Source organism: Rhineura floridana, chromosome 6 (assembly GCF_030035675.1).
Source record: "Rhineura floridana isolate rRhiFlo1 chromosome 6, rRhiFlo1.hap2, whole genome shotgun sequence".
Classification (NCBI taxonomy): Eukaryota; Metazoa; Chordata; class Lepidosauria; order Squamata; family Rhineuridae; genus Rhineura; species Rhineura floridana.
In genome coordinates this window covers 39,706,739-39,728,195 of record NC_084485.1, presented here as the reverse complement: position 1 = coordinate 39,728,195, position 21,457 = coordinate 39,706,739, and the positions used below count along the sequence as shown (strand labels likewise).

The 21,457-nt window shown below is 42.6% G+C and overlaps 1 protein-coding gene across 3 annotated transcripts; it reads left to right on the top strand.

Annotated features, from left to right (window-relative positions):
- The first annotated feature begins 413 nt into the window (after positions 1-413).
- ACTR5 (actin related protein 5) lies at positions 414-19,555 on the top strand. 3 transcript variants are annotated; one of them, XM_061631512.1, is made up of 9 exons: positions 414-517; positions 7,799-8,028; positions 9,254-9,423; positions 11,249-11,466; positions 11,837-12,019; positions 14,291-14,413; positions 16,061-16,200; positions 17,780-17,912; positions 18,922-19,555. In XM_061631512.1, the coding sequence occupies exons 1-9, from the start codon at positions 440-442 to the stop codon at positions 19,177-19,179; spliced, it is 1,533 nt and encodes a 510-aa protein (XP_061487496.1). In that variant the 5' UTR covers positions 414-439; the 3' UTR covers positions 19,180-19,555. The 3 variants fall into 3 exon arrangements, with proteins under 3 accessions (XP_061487496.1, XP_061487495.1, XP_061487494.1); XM_061631511.1 differs by lacking the exon at positions 414-517 and adding an exon at positions 1,366-2,051 and having other exon boundaries at positions 11,837-11,980; XM_061631510.1 differs by lacking the exon at positions 414-517 and adding an exon at positions 1,366-2,051.
- Positions 19,556-21,457: the final 1,902 nt, after the last annotated feature.

The following is a 21,457-nucleotide window of genomic DNA, read 5'->3' as shown; positions in this document are numbered from 1 at the left end:
CTAACATTTTTAAAAAGTGCCATGCAATGCAACACAAATACAGTCCATCATTCTTATCCCCATGTTATGGGTGGGGAAGAGTGTAGCTTAAAACCCTGCAAAGTAGTATTACATGCATCCATTTTTCAGGTGGAGGGAATAAGAGGGTGTAGTGCAGAAATGTAGCCCAGTGTGTTTCACCAGAATCTCAACAGTGATAGGGAAATGCAGGCCAGGTGGGGAGGCTGCAAGGTTGGTCTCAAAAACAGCTGGGGGGTGCGTGGGTGGTGGCGGCAGCTGGGGTGAACTCTTCTTCTTTGTCCTTTCCCTGCAATTACAATATCCCTGCAAAAAAACTACCTGCAGGCCTTGAACAGAAGGGTTAATTACCCTCTTTTCTCCACCAATAAACTTCTCCCCTACCTGTCATGTCCCTTATTAAAAAGAGGTGTTTGTAGTGATGCTCTTGTATCTAGATGTTTGTGTAGACTACAACAGGACCATAGCCAGTGTAAAAGTTTGGGGAGAACACAAAAATGTAAGGGGACAGAATTTTTTTCTATAATAAATGTAATTATTTATCTTTAATAAATAATTTAGGGGGCTGCAGGATTGGACTATAACCCCAAAGCTTGGAAATAATTAGTTGCAAAAAACAAATTACTTGTGATTTATTACTATTTTGAGGAATCAGAGGGTAATTTCTTTACATCTTGATTGTAATAAAACAAGGAGTATTTTTATTACTTTTGAGGAGTAATTGTAATGTTTCCAGCATTATTTTTGGGTGTTACTAGGGGTTGCCCTTGGTTTGACGTGCAAAGATCTGAGCAGTTGTCTCTGCCTCTCTTACCAGTAGAGAGACCATCACTCTATTTTATGGATAAAAAGAATTATTCTACTATCTCTCTGTGTTTATTTTTAATGTTGTTTTAGGCTTTAGGTGTGCAGCGGCCAAAGCCGGCTCTTTGTAGGCACTTGTTTTTTTAAGTAACATAACAGCAATTGTAGTGGTTACTTTTGAATAATGGTAAAGTAATCAGTTCCTTTCAGAACAATTGTAATGTTAATTTATTCCTTTTTGTGGCCATGTAGCAGTAATTGTAATTTGTTCCTTTTTAAAAATAATATTCCACGCTAGGTATAACCGCATAGTTCCTGTTCATTAACTATACCAGGTGGGGATGGAAGGAGCTGGAGTCTGTTAGCTGGTTACTCTGCAAGTAGTTGGAAAAAATTGTTTATTTGTTCTCTGCCCTGATCTTGACTGTAGCTGGTTTAGATATCAAGCTTAAAGGCCTGCAATACACGTCTGTTGCGGATAGTGCACCTCAGTCTAATGTAATTGCCACTTCTATTCTCTGCTCTGAATTGACTTGCACATAGGCCCGTTACAATTCTGTCTTGCGCAAAGCCTCAAATGAACACTCCTCCATGCCAACTGGGGTAATGTGTAAAAACAACAAAAGGGTGTTGCAATATCTCAAAGACTATTTGTAGCACGGCATATAGTTTCGTGGAACAGAAGAACCCATTTCGTCAAACACTTGAAATGCGTATGAGAGAAACTCTACTTTTTGTTAGAAGGACCCGTCTGAAGAACGGAACCTCGGCATACGACTCTCGTTTCCAGGAGGAAAGAAAGGAGAGACGGGGCCGAGTGAGCAGCGCGGTTTGCGTGCCGGGCGATGGAGGAGGCTGGAGGAGTGTTCCCTTTCCGCGATGTCCGCTGGGACCCGGACCCGGTGCTGGAGCCGAACCCGGCTGTGCGCGTGCCGGCGCCGGCTCCTTTGGTGCTGGACAATGGCTCGTTCCAGCTGCGGTTGGGCTGGGCCTGCTCTGACCCCGAAGTTCCTGGCGAGCCGCTGCTTCGTTTCCGTTCCTTGGTGGCCCGGAGCCGGGGAGCCCGCGGGGGGGCCGGCCCCGAGACGCAGGTGGGCAACGATCTGGGGAGCCCCGAGCCCCTGCGCTGGCTCCTTCGCTCGCCCTTTGACCGCAATGTGCCCGTCCAGATGGAACTGCAGGAACTGCTCTTTGACCACGGCTTCCAGCGCTTGGGCGTCTCCTCACAGGTAGAGAGGTGAAGGGGGTGCTATTTTAGATGGGAGTGGGAAGTTTCAGCAAAGGAGGATCTGTGCTCTTGGCATATGTAATACGTGGCATAAAGGCCCATCAGATTAGTGCAGGGCAGACAACATGATGCCCTGCAGATGTTTTGGACTACAACTCCCATCAGTTCCAGCCAGCATAGCGAATGTTCCGCCATCCAGGCAAACAAGAAATATTATAAGAGTTTAAAGACGCATTCTGGACTGCCTTCAAGTCGACTCCGACTTATGGCCACCCTTGAATAGGTTTTTCATGGTAAGCGGTATTCAGAGGTGGTTTACCATTGCCTTCCTCTGAGGCTGAGAGGCAGTCACCCAGTGGCTGTGCGGGGATTCGAACCCTGGTCTCCTGGGTCGTAGTCCAACACTCTAAGTCTAACCACTACACCCCACACATTCTAGCCAGGCAAAAATATTCAAGAAGGGCTGGTAAGGAATGAGGCCTTGTGAAAGAAGATGTGGTTGCGGAGAGAGAGGTATGGCCCGAGAAGAATCCTAAGGGCTGAATAGGGAAACCTGGAGGGCTGCATTTGGTCTCCAGGCTAGAGGGACCCCATTCATGATGTAATGTATGGAATAGGGATGGGGAACCTGTAGTCCTCCCAGAGTTGCTGAACTACAACTTCTCTATTAATCATGCTGCGTTAGCCCAGTGGGAGATGGAGTCCAACAGTATCTGTAAGCCCTTCCCTACCTTACAGCTACAATTGTGGAAGGTAGGCTCACATAATTATTCCCATATTACAAATGGCACTTAGACTGATTGTTACTTGCCTGAGGCCAGTTCATGGCAGAGATGAGAGAGGAATGCTGTGTCAGTTTATGTGGAAATTCCACTGTCTTTAATGGAGTTTACTCATTAGTAAGTGAGTTGCGATTGTAGGTTTAGGTTACATTTACACTATACATTTATTCCACTATTAATCCATTTTAAACAATCATAGCTTCCCCCAAAGAATCTTAGGAAGTGTAGTTTGTGAAGGGTGCTGAGACTTATTAGGAGACCCTATTCCCCCCATAGAGTTACAAGTTTCAGTGGGAAGAGGGACTGATTGTTCAACCACTCTGATAATTGTAGCTTTGTGAGGAGAATAGGAGTCTCCTAACAACCCTCAGCACCCTTCACAAACTACACATCCCAGGATTCTTTGGGGGAAGCCATGACTTTGGGGGAAGCATCCAAACTAGGAAATGTGGTAGTAATGGGTGACTTCAACTACCCAGACATAGACTGGCTGCATATGTGTTCCAGTCATGACAAAGAAGCAAAGTTTCTAGATATTCTAAATGACTATTCCCTAGATCAGTTGGTCATGGAACCGACCAGAGGGACGGCAACCCTGGACTTAATCCTCAGTGGGGACCGGGACCTGGTGCGAGATGTAAGTGTTGTTGAACCGATTGGGAGCAGTGACCACAGTGCTATTAAATTAAACATACATGTAACTGGCCAATTGCCAAGAAAATCCAACACGGTCACATTTGACTTCAAAAGAGGAAACTTCACAAAAATGAGGGGATTGGTAAAAAGAAAGCTGAAAAACAAAGTCCAGAGGGTCACATCACTTGAAAATGCTTGGAAGTTGTTTAAAAACACTATATTAGAAGCTCAACTGGAGTGCATGCCGCAGATCAGAAAAGGTACCGCCAGGGCCAAGAAGATGCCAGCATGGTTAACGAGCAAAGTCAAGGAAGCTCTTAGAGGCAAAAAGTCTTCCTTCAGAAAATGGAAGTCTTGTCCGAATGAAGAAAATAAAAAAGAACACAAACTCTGGCAAAAGAAATGCAAGAAGACAATAAGGGATGCTAAAAAAGAATTTGAGGAGCACATTGCTAAGAACATAAAAACCAACAACAAAAAATTCTATAAATACATTCAAAGCAGGAGACCATCTAGGGAGACAATTGGATCCTTGAATGATAAGGGAGTCAAAGGTGTACTAAAGAACGATAAGGAGATTGCAGAGAAGCTAAATAAATTCTTTGCATCTGTCTTCACAGTGGAAGATATAGGGCAGATCCCTGAACCTGAACTAACATTTGCAGGAAGGGATTCTGAGGAACTGAGACAAATAGTGGTAACGAGAGAGGAAGTTCTAAGCTTAATGGACAATATAAAAACTGACAAATCACCGGGCCCGGATGGCATCCACCTGAGAGTTCTCAAAGAACTCAAAGGTGAAATTGCTGATCTGCTAACTAAAATATGTAACTTGTCTCTCGGGTCCTCCTCCGTGCCTGAGGACTGGAAAGTGGCAAATGTAACGCCAATCTTCAAAAAGGGATCCAGAGGGGATCCTGGAAATTACAGGCCAGTTAGCTTAACTTCTGTCCCTGGAAAACTGGTAGAAAGTATTATTAAAGCTAGATTAACCAAGCACATAGAAGAACAAGCCTTGCTGAAGCAGAGCCAGCATGGCTTCTGCAAGGGAAAGTCCTGTCTCAGTAACCTATTAGAATTCTTTGAGAGTGTCAACAAGCATATAGATAGAGGTGATCCAGTGGACATAGTGTACTTAGACTTTCAAAAAGCGTTTGACAAGGTACCTCACCAAAGGCTTCTGAGGAAGCTTAGCAGTCATGGAATAAGAGGAGAGGTCCTCTTGTGGATAAGAAATTGGTTAAGAAGCAGAAAGCAGAGAGTAGGAATAAACGGACAGTTCTCCCAATGGAGGGCTGTAGAAAGTGGAGTCCCTCAAGGATCGGTATTGGGACCTGTACTTTTCAACTTGTTCATTAATGACCTAGAATTAGGAGTGAGCAGTGAAGTGGCCAAGTTTGCTGACGACACTAAATTGTTCAGGGTTGTTAAAACAAAAAGGGATTGCGAAGAGCTCCAAAAAGACCTCTCCAAACTGAGTGAATGGGCGGAAAAATGGCAAATGCAATTCAATATACGTAGGGCTGCCCTTGAAGACTGTTCGGAAACTCCAGCTAGTGCAAAATGCGGCAGCCAGGTTGCTGACGAGGACCTATCGGTCTGCGCATATAACACCTGTCCTGGCCCGCTTGCACTGGCTACCCATCTGTTTCCGAGCTAGATTCAAGGTGCTGGTTTTGACCTATAAAGCCTTATACGGTGTGGGACCTACCTTGTGGAACGCCTCTCCTGCTATGAACCTACCCGTTCACTTCGTTCAGTATCTAAGGCCCACCTCCAGGTACCAACTCATCAGGAAGCCCGGAGGAATGTTGTTAGATCTAGGGCCTTTTCTGTGGTGGCACCCGAACTCTGGAACACCTTACCTGAGGAGATACGCCTGGCGCCTACGGTACTTTCTTTTAGGCGCCAGGTTAAGACCTGGCTATACTCCCAGGCATTTTAATGTTTTTATGTTTAATTTTTTGTTAGTTAACTTGCTGCTTGCTATGTGTTATTGATTTTATTATATTATTGTATTTTAATCCAGTTTTGTACACCGCCCAGAGAGCTGCTAGCTATGGGCGGTCTAGAAATGAAACGAAATAATAATAATAAATAATAATAAACAAGTGTAAAATTATGCATATTGGAGCAAAAAATCTTCATTTCACATATACGCTCATGGGGTCTGAACTGGCGGTGACCGACCAGGAGAGAGACCTCGGGGTTGTAGTGGACAGCACGATGAAAATGTCAACCCAGTGTGCGGCAGCTGTGAAAAAGGCAAATTCCATGCTAGCGATAATTAGGAAAGGTATTGAAAATAAAACAGCCGATATCATCATGCCGTTGTATAAATCTATGGTGCGGCCGCATTTGGAATACTGTGTACAGTTCTGGTCGCCTCATCTCAAAAAGGATATTCTAGAGTTGGAAAAGGTTCAGAAGAGGGCAACCAGAATGATCAAGGGGATGGAGCGACTCCCTTACGAGGAAAGGTTTTAGCATTTGGGGCTTTTTAGTTTAGAGAAAAGGCGGGTCAGAGGAGACATGATAGAAGTGTATAAAATTATGCATGGCATTGAGAAAGTGGATAGAGAAAAGTTCTTCTCCCTCTCTCATAATACTAGAACTCGTGGACATTCAAAGAAGCTGAATGTTGGAAGATTCAGGACAGACAAAAGGAAGTACTTCTTTACTCAGCGCATAGTTAAACTATGGAATTTGCTCCCACAAGATGCAGTAATGGCCACCAGCTTGGACGGCTTTAAAAGAAGATTAGACAAATTCATGGAGGACAGGGCTATCAATGGCTACTAGCCGTGATGGCTGTGCTGTGCCACCCTAGTCAGAGGCAGCATGCTTCTGAAAACCAGTTGCCGGAAGCCTCAGGAGGGGAGAGTGTTCTTGCACTTGGGTCCTGCTTGCGGGCTTCCCCCAGGCACCTGGTTGGCCACTGTGAGAACAGGATGCTGGACTAGATGGGCCACTGGCCTGATCCAGCAGGCTCTTCTTATGTTCTTATGAAGTGGAAAAATAGTGGAATAAATGTATGATGTGAATGTATCCTTAGAGTGCTGCATCAGTGAGTTGCTGCGAGGTAATTGCATGTTGTCCAAAACATGGGGGGGGGGGAAGCAAGTCCTTTTTTAGATGACAAGTTGCTATTATACGTAGATATGGAAAGGCCATGGCTGAGTGGCAGAGCACATGCTTTGCATGGAAAAGGTCTCAGATTCAATCACCAGTACCTCAAAAAACCTGACATGCTAGAGAACTGCAGTGTTGACAACACTGAGCTGGACAGCCTAATGGTCTCTCGCAGGATATGGTAGCTTCCTGGGTTCCTATGTGCTATGGGAGAGCAGGAACATAGCTGCAGGCTTCTACCATAACTTACGCATATGCTTACAAGGTCTGAACAGGCCCTGTGTGCATACAAGTATGTGTGTGTGTGTACGGATCTTTCAGCATGATTGGGATGTGTTCCTATCTACCAGTTTGTCATCTGAAAAGGGACTTGGAAATGAATCCAGGACGTTCAAGTCTCTTTAGTACGTGAGCGTCACAGAACAAATAAATTTGTCTGCTGAGGTGGCGCAGCCCAGTGTTAACAAATGCTCTTAAATAAGCAAGGTTGTTAAAGAAAATTCTGCTATGAAGTTCTGATGCCAGTCAGAGTAGGCAGTATTGGGCTAGGTAGACCGGTGGCCTGACTTGTTAAAAGGCAACTGCATTTGAGAAAAAGAGTAATGCTGGTTTCACTGCAAGTGGGAGAAGACTAGCTGTGAGCTATGGTTCAATATAAGTTCTGCTGTCCCTGCATGACTCCAAATACGTAGAACCGGTTAGAAACAGCAGCTTAACCACAGTAATAACATTGATACCACATTTTAGCCAGAGCATTGTATACAGACTCTAAAGACTAGACTGGACAGTGTCTGCAATATCTCTGACATCTTTCATAACTTTAGAAAGCAGTTTCCATTTCTTTCTCTGAGTAAAATAGTGTTTACCATACCATTTGGGAGGACTGTGGGAGTCAAGCTAAAATAGTTTGGGCTGAACAGAGCTTGTGTTTGGGCATTTCCAAAACAAAGGGCAAATCTAAAGGTGTTTCAGAAACAAAGAAAATGCTGTCACCACTTTGCATATCATGAATATGGCAGATGTCAGGGCTGCAAAAAGTATTTTTATTCCCAAGTGGAACAATAGAATTTTAAGAGCTACCCACTGAACTTCTTGAGTCAATTTCCTTTTAGAGCTTTAGAAATACTTTCAAGTCTGGACAGCCTGTTTGGTCCAGTACTGGGATTTTTTCTTTTTTTCCCTTTCAATTTCATTATAGGGCTGTGTCGACCATCCAATTGTGATAACTGAAGCTGTCTGCAACCCTCTCTATTCAAGACAAATGATGTCAGAGCTCCTGTTTGAATGTTACCAAGTGCCAAAGGTTTCATATGGTGTAGATAGTTTGTACAGTTTATATCACAACAAAAGGCAAGGCTGGCCTTGCAGCGGTCTCATCGTTTCCTCTGGGTATCAGTGTACACATATTTTGCCAGTCTTGGATGGCAGGTGAGTTAAATACAATGGATTGTATCCAACATTAGTTATACGTGGAGTAGACCCACTGAAATTAATGGAAGTGACTAACTTAAGTAAAACTTAGTTGGTTACAATCCAGGTTTTTTGTTTTATCCTTTGAAACCCTAGAATCATAGAATAGTAGAGTTGGAAGGGGCCTATAAGGCCATCAAGTCCCCCTGCTCAGTGCAGGAACCCTGTTACGTTCTGCACCCAAATAAGGATGCCTGCTCATCCATTTATAAAATAAAGACAGCTGCACAGCCTGCTGTTTGCCAACATGTTTTGAAAGAGCATCTTTATGAAAGGAACACTCATACTCCCTTGATAAAAGCGTTTTTGAAAGGGTGTTGGGACATGAATTTGTGCACCTGCCTTTGGTTTTGTTTGTCTTTACCACTGTAACTGATCCAGTAATTTTCTGTCTGACTTCCCATGACCCTGTACTCAAGAAGTTGCTAGAATCTGTAATTGTTAGGTGCATAGTCATGGGGCATTCACCCCACTTCCTCAGTTTGCCTTGAGGGTGAGAAAACGACAGAGAGAACTTGCATGCAGTAGCAAGTGAGCCATGCCTGGTTCCCAGAGAGCAGTTTTTATTTGTGCTGCATAGTGCTCAGTTTCCTGAAGGCCTCAGAAGATAATTGCTCTATAACTGATTATATTACTTCTGTTCAGTTTCATTGGAATAGGTAGCCAAAGTGAAAATTTGGATATATAAATGTGCTGCATTTTACAAGCTTGATCTGCATGTTGATTTTATCCCAGTAACACCACCAACTACCTTCTCATGGTGTTAATTATGTATTCTTTCTTTCTTTGTATCTCTCTGAGACACTTATATTTGAACTTCCTGATAGTGTTATCTCATGTTTACAAAGGCAACAAACATTAAAATAACCTAGATTCCCTGTTAACATCAAGTATTTTTTGTTCTGTTTTATGAAATTAGCAGAAGGAGATATGTTCCTTTGTAAATGCTTCACATAGGCTAGCTATCTTGTACTGAATATCATTTTTGCACTTACACAAAAGATGAAGATCTCTAAATATTGCCTGTTATATGGGTTTGAAATATGGACACTGGACTATAGTAGGACATTTATTTTAAGCTCTTCAGTATTTTGATTTGAGATCTCTAGTAGAAAGAACTTAACTATTATTTCTTGTGTCATGGACAGACTCTTTTTTTCCTTTGTTTTTTGTGGATTGGTAGGTTAGATGCTAGAAACTGTAAGCGTATAAATATTGGAGGATGCCAGGCTGCTCTGTACCTTCAGCGTCTCCTGCAGCTAAAATATCCTGGGCATTTTGCTGCCATTACTCTCAGCCGTGTAGAGGAAATACTCCATGAGCACAGCTATGTTGCAGAAGATTATAAAGAAGGTAAGCATTGCCATCGATGGCTGTCATGCAGCTTTTATTTGCGTTTCATACTATTATCTTTATTCCCAAATCTTTGGTAAAACCGTTTTTTCTCTTAGGGTTCTGGCAATCCCAGGAGAAAAATCTTAAAGGGAAAGTTTTATATTGCTAAAGAGGTATGAAAAGATCTGAAATGTAAAAATGCTAACCATGGTTAGCTTTAAACCTGAGTTCAAATTTGGTTTACCAGCCCTGCTCAAAAATCATGGTTAGCATTAACCATACTGCAGGCATAATACTATTTATTTATAAGATTTCTTAGCAACCCTTCATCATAAGGTCACAGGGTAGGTTACAACAATAGAATCCTAGAATAGTAAAGTTGGAAGTGGCCTATAAGGCCATTGAGTCCAACCCCCTGCTCAATGCTTTTTTACAATGTTTTTAACATTGTTTTGTTTTAATGTATTTTAAGGTCTGTTTTTATGATGTTTTAAAGTGTTTTTAGCTTTTCTGTTTGCCGCCCTGGGCTCCTGCTGGGAGGAAGGGCGGGATATAAATCAAATAATAAATAAATAAATAAAATGCAGGAATCCAACTTAAAGAATAGCCAACAGGTGGCTGTCCACCTGCCTCTTGGATGCCTCCACTGTTGGCGAGCCCACCACCTCCCTTGGTAATAAAATACACAATTAACAATTAAAATATTACAATTTTAAAACACATAAAACTGTTACAAATGGAACAGTGTAAATTCAGCAAATGAAGTGGGTCTCAGAAAACAAAATACCTTAACTGTCAAAGGCTAGAATAAAGATGTGCATCTTCAACATATGGTGAAAGCTGTATAATGAAGATGCTGGACACTCCTCTGTGAGGAGGCAGTTCCAGACACTGCCACAGAGAAAGTGCTCTCCCAGGCCACCATTCCCTGCACTTCTGAGGGTGGTGGAACCACCAAGAGGTCTCCTCTGCAGATCTTAACATTTGAGAAAGTTGGGTGAGATGGAGATGGACTTTCAGATATTTGGGACCAAGTCATTTAAGGCTTTGAATACTAATGTGAGATATGGTCAGTGCTGGAATGTTAATCTGAATCTACCTTATCAAGCTCTTCTGTGGTGAACAATCCCTCAGATGCAGTAGCTAGCCTCAAAAGCTGTTCCAAGCAGAGATGGAGACTGCTTTCAGCAAACTTATGTGTACTTAATAATGAGGCACAGCACAGTATGAAAGGGACTGAATTACTCATGGAATCTGGTCAGCAACTGGTTAATGAGGCCCATTATGTAGAGGCAATAGAAGGTTGTATGCCTACTCTCCATCCTACTGCAGACTGTCAGTAAGTCCCGTTGCATCATGTAATTTGCATTCTCTCTTCCTCTAGATTTGTAGGGAGGGTAGTACTTTCAGGGAGCAGAATTTGGCCCTTGGACTTCCATTTGCTAATTCCTATTTTGTGGCTTAGTTACCTTCCTTGGAACAAAGATCTTGGACATGAACACCTTATGCCTCTTTCCTTTTCATTCATGTCTCCTACAACTTGGTGCAAAGATGTGGGAAAAATTAAGTGCATCTAATAAACAATGGTGGATTCATTTTGAAAATAAGATGAAACAGTAATAGTAGGCAAGAGGGCTGTTTGTTTTATTATTTATAAGCTGCCTTTCAGGGTGCCTCCCAAGGTGGCTCCAAACATATTAAAAGCTAACATTTCTTTGTTGATTGCTAGATGGCTTCCCCTTTAATTTCCAAATATATGTACTTCTCAAAGGCATTTCTTTATGAGTATAGAGACCCTTTAAAATTGCACCTGAAAAGACTCACTTATTGTGCTTTTCAACAGAAATGCAGAAGTGGAGATCGCCTGAATATTATGAGAACAATGTGCATAAGATGCAGCTACCTTTTTCAAATAAACTCCTGGGGAGTACCCTCACATCTGAAGAGAAGCAGGAGAGGCGGCAGCAACAACTTCGACGTCTCCAGGAGCTTAATGCTCGCAGACGAGAGGAAAAGCTGCAGCTTGATCAAGAGAGGTTGGAGCGGCTGCTTTATGTTCAGGTAGTCCTGCACTACATTTGAGTTGACATTTTGGGGAAGTTGAAAAGGATAAACAATGGGGGAGAACATGATGTCAGAAGGCCGAATTACATTTTCAGGAAAATGTTTAATGTCATAGGATCACTCGGATATCATACCGCTGAGATAATTTGATATATCGCATAGTTGCCAGCAAATAAATGACAAATTCCTTATTCATTTGGAAATGTGTCCCTTTCTTCTGTGCAGCTGATCAGATTTTCTGTGATAGTCCTTTAATAACTCTGCAGTCGGTAGAAAGCACACAGTAAAAGCCAGTGATTAACTTCCAGTACTGAACATTAAACAAGCAAAAACAAAAAGGCTATTTGCTTTTATATTTTGTGTGCAGGAACTGCTGGAAGATGGTCAGATGGATCAGTTTCATAAAGGTTTGGTGGAACTGAACATGGACTCTGCTGAAGAACTTCAGTCTTATATCCACAAGCTGAGCATGGCTATTGAGCAAACCAAGCAGAAAATCCTACAGGCAGAAGTTAGTGTTGAAGTGGATGTTGTTGATAGCAAGCCAGAGGTACTACAGTGAGGTCGCATTAATTTTGTTAACCATAAATATATGCAAAACTATTCCAAGTCTTTATCCTATTGATTATGCCACAACTTCCTGAAAATGTGTCTATTGCTATCTCCTCCTACTGCTATCTTCTTTTTGTCTTGCCATCCATCACCATCAGTCTCTACAATAGTAATCTCAGCTGGTGAGCGACAGCAGAATTGTAGCAAAAATAGGGCTACCAAGAAACAAGGGGGAAGTTTTGGCATGCTTGAGAGAATCTCAAGGTTTGCAGAAGTACAAGTCTAAGGAGGCATAATCCTCCTCCCAAAAAAACACCCAATGAGGACTGAGCATGATCTGGGGCCACAGAATGCTCAGTGTCTGGGGAAGAAAACTGGGGATGGGTAGGTGAAAAGGAATGGAGTATCTTCGGGGAAGACATAGCTGGCTGAAATACTGAACAGGGGCCACTCCACTCTACAGCAGTCACTTGTAGACCCCACTTGTTCCCTCTAACAGTGAACTGCTATAGTTGAGTGTCACAAGGAATAGAGCCAAAATGGAGTTGTTGAGTAGTAAGAGGAGAACTATCAGCATGCTTTGGCGAATTTCAAGGTATGTAGAAGTACAAAACATAAGAAGAGGGAGCCAAATCCCCCCCCCAACAGCCCTGTGGGGCTCTGCTGATATATGCTATTCTCAGAGCTTAGTAGCCTCCTCTCCTTGCAGAAGACTGAGCTGCTATTTGCTATTTACATATTTTTATGTAATTTTGTTTTTAAGTTCAGAGTTTTTAAAAAAATATTTAGAGTTTAGAGTTTTTAAATATGGCCTATTTGAGGCCAAGGATAGGAAGATGGTGGATATTTAAGTTGGAATTGTGTAAAGGCTGTTGCCCAGCTTCTTCTTGACATGTGGCACCTTTCCTGGTTCCTCACTGAAAAAAAGCTGAAAAAATGGAATATATGAGATTTGAGTCAGTTGCACATAACATAGTTCTTAATAGAAGTTTGGAAGATGCCAAGAATGTAATTACACACATGCTACCTCTGGATACATATGGAGCAACTGAGTGTTGTTTTGAGCTGCTTACCTCAAAAGGTGAGCTTCGCTGAAGATGCCTGTTGACTGAACCACATAGAGACATCTTGTGTGATATCGGAATCATGTGTTATAAACCAGAGTAACAAATCTGGTGAAACATTAATGTCAAGTATGTGGGGAATGATAGAAAAGTGTGTGAAAGTTCAGGGATAGCTAATGGCATTGCATTCCGCATTCTAAGCATATGGTTTTTGTAGTGGTGTTAAAATGTATATTGGTTCTATGACTTGGTTTCATTTTTCTAAAATGTGTATACTCTTTAAAATAAGCTGAAGGAGGACCATGCGCTGAAAGCAGGGATGCCCTTTAAGCAAGAGTTATTTGAGGATAGATTTTACTTCCTTGAAGAGAAATGTTTAATCTTTATCGTTATGTAAGTTTTTATTTTTAAGTTGTCTAAAATGTTCTTATTTGCTAAAATAAAAATAGCACAACTTGGTTTACAGCTGGCAAAAGCAAATTCTTGGCATGAAATTGTCAAACCCCAATTGCTTAGCATAATAGCCCTAAGTAAAGTAGCCTGTCTCATGTTTGAAACCTCGCATAGTAAACAGTTTTCTAAATACCTTCAGCCCACATTGGCAACATCTGTGGAGTCAAACCTATTCCTTCACTTTAGCAGCCTGGTTTTTGTTGCCCCTTTGGGGCATAATACCTACTTTCACTGAACTTTGCTGCCTGAAACTAGCAATTTCCCAACATTTACATCTAATTTAGCCAGCAAATATTTATTTAACAAGATCATATCAACAGAGTACAGAATAAAATATTTGATAAACCTATTGATGATTCTTAAATGTGCCAGACTTGAGCTTTTTTGAGCACCTAAGCTAACTCTAGTTTTTTTTATTAATTATACACTTTAATGTTTAATGGGCATGCTTCTGAACAGAGGAATGACTTTTTAGTGGATAACTGTGTTCAAGTAATTGGAAATATGTAAATATATGTTCACTAAAGTTGCAGTCCTAAGCACGCTTAGTAAGACATAAGCCCCCTTGAACTTGGTGGGACTTTAAGATTATTTGTTGCTTTTCCAAACTGAATACTGCATAGATGGAGTTCAGCCAACAGGAAAGGCTAATTTATCCTGGTCACAACTGGTTTTAGACCTTGGCATAACCATGCCAGTTTCTGTGGCTTTCCTGTTCAATGGAATAACTTATGGTCTCTTTCTTTTCCAAGATTCCTGACCTGGATCCATTGGGCAATGAACAATCAATGGAAGATGCAGAAAGCATGAATGAATTTGAGCCTTTATTTGCTGAGGAGCAACCTGAAGTTGAAAAGCCAGTTACTACAGTACAGGTTTGTCTATACATATACTCACAAATATCTCTAGTCTGTTTTCTGATATCTTATGCATCCAGTCAGCTATGCTGGGCATGAATTTTGAGGCCTTGCCTCACTGAGCAGTCCCTGTAAGAGTTGCCTATTCCTTGGCTGAAGTTTCCTTGTCTGTAGAATAAGAATAATAATGGCCTAAATCTCAGCATTGAAATACAAAGATTGTAATGTCACATTTCAGACAGTGGCTACTAAATCCCATGTCTTCAACCCATGGTGTAATCCTGTATATACACTTGGGAATATGTCCTACTAAACTCTATGAGGCTTGCTTTCGAGTATACATGCATACTATTGACCCAGAGGATAAATTAATTCGGTTGCAGCAGGCTGTAGGTGCAGCCAGAGCCAAAATTGAGCAGAGCTACCCCCTTTTCTCCTCTGTGTTAAAGCTACCCTTCCCTTCGGGCTCCCCATTACCCTCCACTCCCAGCATGGCAGCTCCATAGGGTCTTTGGAGCACAAAACGCAGCACAAAGACAGGAACAAAAGGCAGTGCCACCACTGCCCCCGTCCAACCCAGACCTGGCGCAGTGCGGCAGAGGCATGCTGGCTTTCGCTGCCTCTATACTTACCACACAGCTGGAATTCGATTGCCTGGCATGCACAGATAAAGAGAAAGCACCTTCGGTAAGCGAAATCCAACACTTCTTGTCTTGAGTGAGGAGAACACATTCTGTGGGCCCATGGAGCACCTTCAAGCAGCAGCTAATACTCCTGCCCCACCCATTCTTTCCTGAACAGAAAACTGAGTGGTAGAGTGTGTGGCAGTGTGCACCTTTGAGTGCTGCTGCCCAACGGGCCAGATCAGCAGTAACAGGCTAATGCTCTAAGCCAGATCCAACCCTCAGGCAAGAGGTTCTCTAGCCCAATTCTAGACACTCTTAAGCAGTGAGGTGATTGCCTTTGCCTGTTGCTCTGTCAGCTGGTACTCAACAGTGTGCTTCCTCTGTATGTAAAGATTCTATTTACCAATCACAACTTAAAGCACTTGGGGCTCGCTAGTCCCGAGAGGGATATTAATCTCCTGCACCAAACATACTTGCAGCGAGGGACAAACATTCCCAGAAGTATCTGCAGATACAAACTATATCTTGTATGGCAGACACAATCTAAACTATAAACATCTAAAGTTTTCAAGGTGCTATACATAGCATTAAAGACAAGAGCCCCCACCCCCAGGCTTAGAATCTAATAGACACAATACAAAAGGAACAAGGGAAGGGATCAGGAGAAGTAGTGAATTCAGGCATTCATTCATTCTTCATAAAGTTACACAAATGTTTAATGACCAAGTAGAATGGCCACTGTGAGAAACAGTTCTGGTAGGGGAGAAGCCAAAAGGCGATCAGTCCCAGCTAAGTCAACTAAGTGGGCTATGCTATCTCATCTCTCCTGCTTCTCCTGGAAATGTCTCCTAATAGAATGTGTTGAAGAGATGTGGTCTCTCTCTAGATGGGAGCAGAGAACACAAATTCTGGTGGTGGAAGAGCTTGATCCATATGCACAACATGTTTTTTTTTAAAAAAAAAACACCTCAAGTATAATAAAAGTGTTCTGAAGAGTAGCCATACTCTAAAGCAGTTCTGAATCGTGATGTTTTTACAGCCCGTGTTTAACCTGGCAGAGTATCACCAGCTCTTTATTGGCACAGAAAGAATCCGAGTTCCTGAAACTGTCTTCCAGCCATCCTTAATAGGAGAAGAGCAGGCTGGGGTAGCAGAAACCATGCAGTTTGTCCTGGACAGGTTAGTTTTCAAAGGTGGCGAACTCCTGTTTCAATTACAGTGTAATCGTATACATGTCTACTTGGAAATAAGCCCAGTTGAATTCATTGGTACTTACTCCCAGGTAAGCATGGGTAGCATTGCTGCCTCTATGTGCTTAGGAACAAACTGTCAGTGTTCACAGAATACTTGCTTGCACATTTTTAACTGTTTCTTCTTCCTTCCCCCTCATTTTAAAAGCTCACATTTGCAAGATTTTGGGGATGCAACCACAGATTATACATTAAATAGAGTATCGTGTGATGATGTATTTTATGAATGCCTTGAGCATAGTGCATGAGGCAAGGCACAAACTGGATAGAGAAAGAGGATAGAAAGGCACATTTGACACCCACGTATACACTTAGGAACTCATGCTTCCCTGAATCACTGTTAAAATGTAAATGAACAGACAGTAGGAACATAGGTAGCTCCCTTAAACCAAGATAGACCACTGGCTCATCTAACTCAGTATTGTCAGTACTGACTGGCAGTGGCTGTCCAGGGCTTTTCAGGCAGGGCTTTTTCCCCAGCCCTACCTGGAGATGCTGCCAGGGATTGAACATGGGACCTTCTGCATGCAAAGCAGATGCTCTACCACTGAGCTACAGCCCTTTTACAAGGATTTTATGAACTGGAAAAACTAAAATAAGATTTGTGTTTTAATCCTTGAAATAGTTTAAACATTGAACCTCCCTCTGCCACTACAGGGATTTTTTTCTTAGCATAAGGGCAGGGAACCTTTTTCTGCCCAGGGGCCACATTCCTTTCTGGACAGCCTTCCAGGGGCCACATGCCAGTAATGGGTGGGGCCAGAGCAACAAATGAATTTTACCTTTGTATAGTTTCTACAGCTGGTAAAGCACAATGGGGAGTAGAGCTTGCCTGGGAGTCCAGAGTCTGTGAGTTCAAATCCCCGCTCGTGTCTCCTGGGTGTCAAGGGCCAGCTAAAGATCACCCCCACAGTGAGTGGCTCAGGGGTTACGTGCCCTGCCACCTGTGCAGCCGTGGGCAAGCTGCATAGTCCCAATTGCCCCCCAGCTGGCAGTTGTGGACAAGGAAGGGGCTGGCTTGTGCAGCTGTTCCAAGCTGAGCAGGCCCTAGCCAGCTGGGGAGGACTAGCCTCAGAGGGAGGCAATGGTAAACCCCCTCTGAATACCGCTTACCATGAAAACCCTTTCGTAGGGTCACCATAAGTCGGGATCGACTTGAAGGCAGTCCATTTCCATTTTTTTCATAGTTTCTACACATAATTACACCCAGGGAAGCTATGAGCATTATCAGAGTTCAGCAACACATTCCAGCTAGGCAAAAACGCTGAAGGAAGGTGCAAAGGAAGGTCAATGGGGTGTGTGGTGGGGGTAGGGGCGTATGGCCTTAGGAGAGCTTCAAGGGCCAAATAGAGAGTCCTGGAGCCTGCATTTGGGCCAGAGGTTCCCCATTCCTGTCTTAGCAGTTGCATGCATCCGGTCATGATGTTATGGGAACTAAGTCCTTGCTCGTCATGACGAATCTCATGAATCTTTTAAGAGATGGAACTTAGAGCAGTTTTTTTCTTTAGGTATCCTAAAGAGCAGCAGGAAAAGCTTGTCCAGAATGTCTTCCTTACTGGTGGGAACATGATGTATCCTGGAATGAAAGCCAGAATCCACAAAGAGCTGCTTGAAATGAGGCCATTCCAGTCATCTTTTCAGGTGTGGTATTGACTTTGGCAGTGTAGTGGCTACATGCAATATCCAAATACTTTGCATGGCAACATGGACAAAACTTTGTCATGCACATAAAACTGATGGGTATTTGAATTTACCTGAAACATCATCTGAATTAGTCAGCAAGCTTACAGATGCCTACAAATTTATAAAAATATATCCGTAGCAATGCTAGGCAACATAAAAGGCTGTAGAAAAGTCTAAAAGATAGTCCAGCACTTGAACCTTCATGTTTAGGGACAGTGTGACCTTGCATTCGCTTGTTGGGAGGCAGCTGTGGGAGAGCTATTGATCTCAATTCCTTGCTTAGGGGCTTTTTTTGGTTCATCACTAGGAAACAGGATGTTGGATGAGATGGAGCTTTTGGATCTTATGTGCTGACAATGGAATGGCAAATGAGGGGACTGGGTTACTACGTTTTGCTTTATGACTTTAAAAAGTTGTTCCTCATTCTTATTTATCAGCATCCAGGCAGAGCTTGGAAAAGTTACTTTTTGGAACTACAGCTCCCATCAGCCCCAGCCAGCATGCTGGCTGGGGCTGATGGGAGTTGTAGTTCCAAAAAGTAACTTTTCCAAGCTCTGCATCCAGGGCAGTTGACAAATACACTCCAAGGGACAAAGTATAAAATATGAAAATTTAAAATCCAAAAAAGCAATAAAGGCATCCTTTAACGACTTAGGAAAAGCGAACCATTTTAAGATTCATGCATACAAAATAAGAATTGACACAAGTGAACATTTCTGAGGACTGTATTCTAGATGAGAATTATCAAAACACAAAATAACTTCTCTCTGGTTGCTACTTCGCCAGCCTCAGAAGTCGGGCATACAGCGCACAGCTTGATAAGACAGTCCTAAAGAACATGCAGTTTTATACAAGAAAGGGCACTTAGATGTTTGCGCCATGTAGCTTTGCTCATGTGTTGCTATTTGTGTTCTGAGACACTTTACTTTCACTGAGCAGATCCCTTTATTGTCTTGCTGCCATGTAGGTGCATCTTGCTTCCCATCCTGTTTTAGATGCATGGTATGGAGCTCGGGAGTGGGCCCTGGAGTACATGAACCATGAAGAAGGCTGGATTACTAGGAAAGATTATGAAGAAAAGGGTGGAGAATACCTTAAGGAGCACTGCGCTTCCAATGTCTATGTACCTATCCGTCTCCCAAAGCAGCCACCTCGGACAGCTGAAACGCCAGCCTCCGGTAAAGCACCAGGGACTGGCACAAGCAATACCTCTGAACAAGCGTAGGATGCAGGCTGCGAGGGTATATAGGTGCAAAATAGGAATAACCTGTGAGAAGGATAACACTTTCCAAAACTGCAAGGCAGCTGCCGTTCTGCACAACTGGATGTGAATTTAAGCTAGCATTTCTTGTTGGGCTTAGCATATTTGGCTTCTCTGATTCCTGCGGTAATAACTCTTTGAGTTTATTGTGTTTATGGTTGCCAGGGAAGAATTACAGCCTCTTCACCAGATTTTGGTGTACAAAATGCAAAACAGATATTTTGGAGGAAATGCTTATTGGCGTCATTGAGGCTAGTGTTAAGTGTTTTATATTAGACTATGTTATAAAACCTGTTAGCATTGTAAATAAATTATTTTGGGGATTTTCTCCCCATGTTTATCAGTGCCAAGCAGTTTTTTCTTTACATCCTGGAGTAGTAATTTCCAGAGGGGTACCCGTATCAGACTGTTCCAGCGAAACCATGAAGACTCTTGTGCCATCTTAAAGACGAAAGATTTATTACAGTGCAAGCTTTTGTGGAGAGCTCACTTCACCAGATACACCACTAACAATGTTAATCCAGAAGGGGGAGCCTTCACCCAAAGGAAACTGACAGGTTGAAAGAGCAACTGTAGACTAAAATGGAGATTTTGGATTTTATTTTTTATTCCCTATTGTCTAGTCTTCTGTTAAACTGATTGGAGACTTTTCCCATGTTTTGTTAGAAAACTGAAGGACAAAGTCTATAGCATAATTTCAAAAATTGCATTCTAATACAGATGTGTTGTGGAATGATCAACTGCGGCATTGGTTTATTAAACATTTCTTGCATAAGGGAGGCAGAGCTGGTGGTGCTAGAGAGAGGGGGGGATGTGATGTCCCTGTATATATATTACTGTAAATATGGTAAGTGCGGGTTTATTAGAGTATATGTGATAAGTAGACTGAGAGGGGGGAGTACATGGGCTGGAATACTGGAGAATGTTGTATTATGATTGGCTGAGCGTTTGTCTGAAGGTATAAATGAGAGGATGACAGTTCTGGAGAGAGTTCTGTTGGTGGGAGTTCTGGGGGAGGTTGGAGTTGGTTTGGTGGGTTGGATTGGGCGGGTAGTGAGGCAGGTTATTGACGGCTAGAAACATAAGAGTAACGCAACTTATGAAACCACACGCTTGTTGACAATACCTTTACGTAATCTGATTATTCTCTGTGTAAATAAATAAATATTTCTTGGTTTACCAGAACGCCTGATCCTTGGCTGGGTTACACAGACCAGAAGGATGGGCAGGGCATATAACAAGGTTGGGAAACAGTATCAGTGGTGGCAGCGGTGAAGAGATAGTGTAACATCAGGTATCCAGAGCAACCCAGGGCTGTATTCTTTATAGGCACAAAGATACAGGGGGGTTGTGGCCTGCAAGTGCACCCAGACACAAAGTAGCAATAAGCCAGGAGCAGACTAAGGCACAGTCTCGAGGCAATATTGTTTTATAGGGAGTGTCTGGTGGTGCTGCCTAGCAGTGGGATCTTGATAGATCTTTGCTAGAGCCAGTGAGAGAACTGTTTAAAGACCAGGACCCTGAGGTGGGACCGTGACAAGGCAGTGACCACAGGCGGGATCCTAGCAGATGGTGCCTGAGATGGGATCCTGACAGGAAGGGTCCTGACAGGGGACACCATATTTTAGGGCATCCTGCAATAGTGTTGAATTACTACTTGAACATGGCTGCAGTGTTTAGTAACCCCCTGCATGGAGAGGAGAACAAAGTGCTTGTTCATTTACTCTTGCTCATACTAAGCAACCATTGTTTTAGCTTGTCGTAGTGCCACACAGATTCCCTTCCGAATGAATGTATCCCTGTATGCTTGAACATTACCTGTATTAATCAGGCTTACAGTTGTGAATTAAAAATGGCAACCTTTAAGGGGGGCAAGAAATAGGGAAAGCAGTTAGCCCAAATTATGTCCCAATTTTCAGTTGTCAGTCACTGCAGTGCTGCCCAGATAAAGCAGAACATTAGTCTGATCAGATAATTGCTCTTATCACGGAAGCTGGATATAATTGCAGAACTTACTGGTGTCCATATGCTTATCTGTGGTCTAGTTTAGGGCTTGCTTTGATGGGCTGCATCCAGTCCCAGAGGCTATTTTAACTTGATACATTTAAACATATTTGGCTGCTGATGAGTCTGCAAACACTCATCATGGTACAGCAAAATGTTAATTGCATGGTTTTCACAAGGTGGGAAACTTTCAAGTACTGAGCAAGAGATGGAAAAACGTTAAGTTAGGAAGTGTAAT